This window comes from Pseudonaja textilis, chromosome 7 (genome assembly GCF_049901715.1).
Source record: "Pseudonaja textilis isolate UNSWEBS1 chromosome 7, rPseTex1.2, whole genome shotgun sequence".
In the NCBI taxonomy this organism is placed as follows: Eukaryota; Metazoa; Chordata; class Lepidosauria; order Squamata; family Elapidae; genus Pseudonaja; species Pseudonaja textilis.
In genome coordinates this window covers 4,304,989-4,309,873 of record NC_141996.1, presented here as the reverse complement: position 1 = coordinate 4,309,873, position 4,885 = coordinate 4,304,989, and the positions used below count along the sequence as shown (strand labels likewise).

Here is a 4,885-nt window from a genome sequence, read left to right as displayed (position 1 = left end):
TTCTAAATGGAAAATTCCCATTTCTCTCCCAACAATGCCTCAAAACACCATCCAGCTTATCCAGGTCAGTCAGAGGGGATAGGGGTTCTTGCCACGAGGTTGCCTTGCAAAAAATAAATATCAGCAGGGCCTGCAAACAAATAAACAGACAAAGGAATTGCAAAGAACTGGGAAATGTAACTAAAGCTTGCTTTGCAAGGATGATATTATTATTATTATTGTTGGTGTTGGTGTTGGTGTTGGTGCTGGTGTTGTTGGTTTGTTTTTAATAATAATAACAATAATGACAACAATAACACCATTATAACCCTAACAACATACATTTTGTTGCAGCAATCCATATCAACCATCAGCACCAGTCAATGATATTTGTGATACGCTTTAAAATGTTGAGTTGACTGAGTTTCATGTTTAATGAATAAAAGTTTTTTATAATAATAATAATAATAACAATAATAATAATAATAATGTTTTTATTTAACATTTTAAAATGTTCAGTTGACTAAGTTTCATAATAATAATAATAATAATAATAATAATGATGATGTAATAATAATAATAATGATGATGATGATGTTACCTTAACAGCTCTTGGGTTCTTGGTTAGGAATTCTATTCTATTCTATTCTATTCTATTCTATTCTATTCTATTCTATTCTATTCTATTCTATTCTATTCTATTCTATTCTCCTCTGCTCTACTCCACTCCATTCTACTCTACTCTACTCTGTTCTACTCTACTCTACTCTACTCTACTCTACTCTACTCTACTCTACTCTATTCCTAATTCTTTTCTTCTATTCTATTTTCTATTTTCCGTTATTTCCTATTTCCTATCTCCTATATCTTATCCTATTCTACCTCCAAGATCTCTTCCAGCTCTGTTATTTTGTTATTCTCCGCTAAGGCTAAATTGTTTTGTCTTGTTTTGCACGGGGGCTTTCACGTTTCTTCTTTTTCCTGCTTTGCTTCACCCAGGTTTAATTCCCTCCGACAAGGAATCCGGTTCCTATCTCTTGAGGAAGAAGGAAGGCGGGAATATCGTGATCATCGCTGTGGGAGGGGCGCAGGAAGCCCTGGACGCCCGCCCCGGCGCATACACCCTCTTGTTGAAGAATCGGAAGGGCTTCGTTCGGCTGGCCATAGAGAATGGGTGAGTAGGGACAACTCCTCCTGATCTTCTTGTACAGGAGGTCCTCAGCTTATGGCCGCAATGGACCCTCGACGCTCCATTGCCAAGCGGGACAGTGGTTGAGTGAGCTCTGTGTCCCGTTTTACGACCTTTTTGGCCAGGGTTGCTAAGCGAATCGCCGACATTGTTAAGCGAATCACGTGGTCGTTAAGAGAACCCAGCTGCACCCCCCCCATTGACTTGGCTTGTAAGAAGAAGAAACACCGCCTGAATCCATTACAGACGGTCCTTGGCTTACGACCGTTCATTTAGGGATTGTTCCAAGTTACAACAGTGCTGAAAAAAAAAGGGACTGACGGCTGTTTTTCACACTTACGACCATGGCAGTATTCCCCCTCCATGGTCACATGGTCAAAATTCAGACACTTCGCCAAGGACTTCATATTAATGACCTTCCCAGTGCCACCGGGGTCACATGATCCCCGTTTGTGACTGTCAACTAAAAAAATAATAATACTCCTTTGGTCTTTTTAGTTGCCGGCAGAAAGGGAATGGGGGAAAGCAGTGTAGTGGTGGCTAACCTTTTTGGGTTCCTGTGCCAACAATTGCGTGCATGCTTGCGCTCGTGTGCTCGCGTGCCAGCACCCAGAAGGCAATGTGCATGGCCCCTCTGCCCCTTGCGCATGCATGTGTGATTCCCCCCCTGCCGCCCCCTTACTTGCACTGCGCCTGCCAGCTGATTTTCGGCCCATTTGAGGCCTTTTTCGTCCTGCCAGAGGCTTGAACGACACCTCTGCAGTCTTTGCAGGCCGAAAAATGGGCCCGTTTTGTCACTTCTAGCATTTCCGAACAAAACGGGCCTATTTTTCATCCCGCAAAGCCTGCAGAGGCTTCCCTCAAGCCTCTGGCAGGCTGAAAAAGGCCCCCAAATGAGCTGGGAGGTGCGTGCGTGCACCGTGAGGTAAGTTTGCCTGGGGCTCGCCTGCCATAGGTTTACCATCACGGCCTTAGATAATCACTTTGGCAGCCCAAAGCTGTTGGCGTGCAACAGTATTACTGGAGAGCATGATTGATGACTCTCGGCTATGAATGTGTCCCATTGGAGAATATACATCTGGGGGATGGGGAGGAAGGAAAACCAGGGTCAAGGAGGAAATGAATGATGCACTTTAGTGTCGGCTGCGCCCAGCTAACGCCAACATGGCCACTCTTAATAAATCAATTTTTTTTTATTCTGAGAGATGCAGCTAGAGGCTTATGATTTGAATGGGGGTGGATTCGTTGGAGCCCTGACAGCGACATCCTGACGAGCAAAATCAAACGAGGAAGCCAGGTTCACTTAACAACTACGCTGATTCGCTTAACGACCATGGCAAGAAAACTTGTAAAATGGGCACAAAACTCGCTTAACAGATTGCCTCGCGCAGGCGCGGAAGTGTGGGGCTCACTTGTGATCGTATGTTCGAGGACTATCCTGCCTTTGATGCTACTCAGCCTTCCTCGGGTATCCCAACCTGTTTTGATTCCATCTCTCCTTTCTTTTTCTCTCTTCTTAGCACGGCGCTCGTTCCCGTGTTCTCCTTTGGAGAGAACGAATTGTTCGACCAGGTTGAAAACCCCAAAGGGTCTTGGCTGAGGTGGACGCAAGAATGTTTGCAGAAGATCATGGGGATCTCTCTGCCCCTCTTTCACGCCAGAGGGATCTTCCAATACACTTTTGGGGTTATCCCCTACCGGAAGCCAATCTACACCGTGGGTAAGCCCTCAGTTCTTAGGTGGTGTAAGGTCAGAGGAGTTTCCCCAAGCCCTGAGATGCCAAAGATAAATTAGTAGACCAGCGAAGCCACTGAGATGCCGAAGTGACTAAATTAGTAGACCAGCGAAATACTGTGGACATAATATATTTAGATTCCGACAAAGTAGACCACAACCTACTTTATAGTAAGCTAGAAAAAAGTGGAAGAGATATCACCACCACTAGATGGACTCGCAACTGGCTGGCAAACCGTACTCAACGAGTAGTCCTTAAGGGGTCTAAGTCTACAATGGAGGGAAGTAAGCAGTGGGGTGCCACAAGGTTCCGTCTTAGGCCCAGCCAGGACTCTTCAATATCTTCATTAACGACTTAGATGAGGGAATAGAAGGGGAACTTACCAAATTTGCAAGTGAGACTAAGCTGGCAGGAATAGCTAACACCCAAGAGGATCTTTTCTTTTATGTACACTGAAAGCAAGACAAAATAAAATAAGGTCAATAAAATAAAAAAATAAAATAAGGTCAATAAAATAAAATATAATCTCTATATATAAAGAAGTGAAAAAGCACTCATGCGTCATCACAAAATCTCCCAAACCGTAAAGCCTACAAACTTGAAATTTGGCACATATGTTCCTCTTGGCTTCTAGGGGCTCACTAAGAAAGGATTTTTTGAAATGACCATCAGAGCATTTAGAGTATTTCCTATATTATTATTATTATTAACACGCTCTGATGCTAAGGAGTTCTACTCCCCCTTCCCACCTGAAAAGAAATCTCTTCCAAATGCAAAACACAAGCAGAGGAGTTTCAGTTTCGGTTTCAATTTTAGTTTCACAGCACCAAGCAGCTTTAGTACAGAACAGTTGAGCTAAGCCACGCCCAGGCTCCTTGCTTTCTCCTTCTTACTCACGCAGCAAATACTGTTTCAGTTTCCAAACAGCCCTCGACTCTCTCACACACTGACAGGATGCTAGCCAGATGAATACCGATGGATGCTGTTAGGCAGACACAGAATTTCCCCCCACTTATTTTCCTCCCCCAAAACTAAGCCCAGCCACATAGTTTCGTAGCAAAGCATGGGTAACGAGCTGGTAAATTAAATAAAATGCAACTAAATTGAATTAAATTGTTTTTCTCCTGTTTGACCCCCTCCAGTGGGGAAACCCCTTCAGGTGACGAAGAAGCACAATCCCAGCCAAGATGAAGTTGACAAGCTGCATAAGAGCTACCTGGAGGCTCTCTGCAAGCTGTTTGAGGAGAATAAATTGAAGTACAATGTGCCAGAAGACACACATCTCTCTTTCATATGAGACACCAAAGCCACGAACTTTGGCGACAAAGAACTGAAAACTTTGAAGCCACAAACGACCAGTGAATCTGCCACGGAAACCAAAGATATTCCTTTTAGGGCCAATGGACAAATCGTTGGGGAAAAATTAAAACCCGACGGAGATTTTTTCTTTTCTATAGATAGGATAACAGTTGCGAGACCTTTATATGCATAACGGTGAAAAGATTTGACATGGTCTACGATTGGAAGAAGGGGTGGTGAAATCAATGGAAATGGCAGAGATGGCAAAATTGACAGCTTGGATTAAATGATCAGGGTGGGCAATACGATCTGTGGACTACAACTCCCAGAATTCTTGAGACAGCCAGGAAATTCTGCCTCAGGAATTCTGGGAGTTGTAGTCCACAGGTCGTAACGGGGCCAGCACTGAAAACACCGGGATTAGAGAAAAAGATTCATTTTAATGCTGATTGGAAGCCCCTTTTGGACTTCCCTTGTGAAACAGGGGAAAAAAATGAAATTATGACATATTCATTTGATGATTAGATAGAGTAGAAAAAATGAAAGCTATATTGTAAATTTAGATTAAGAGGTTAATGGAAGCTGAGATCTATATGTGTTGTGGAAAAACAGTCGGAAATCAATTTTTTAAATATATTTCTGTTTATTTCTGCACTTTTGGCTTTGTAACCTCTTTCGTTCTT

General features: G+C 43.2%; 1 protein-coding gene across 1 annotated transcript in view; it reads left to right on the top strand.

The window, feature by feature from the left end:
- The window catches only part of MOGAT2 (monoacylglycerol O-acyltransferase 2), a 17,598-nt gene extending 12,713 nt beyond the window's left edge, over positions 1 to 4,885 (top strand). Inside the window, exons 4-6 of the mRNA XM_026706822.2 lie at positions 979 to 1,153; positions 2,689 to 2,888; positions 4,046 to 4,885. Of these exons, the coding sequence (XP_026562607.1) occupies positions 979 to 1,153; positions 2,689 to 2,888; positions 4,046 to 4,200 (530 nt within the window). The 3' untranslated portion in view covers positions 4,201 to 4,885. The remainder of the gene's footprint in view (positions 1 to 978; positions 1,154 to 2,688; positions 2,889 to 4,045) is intronic.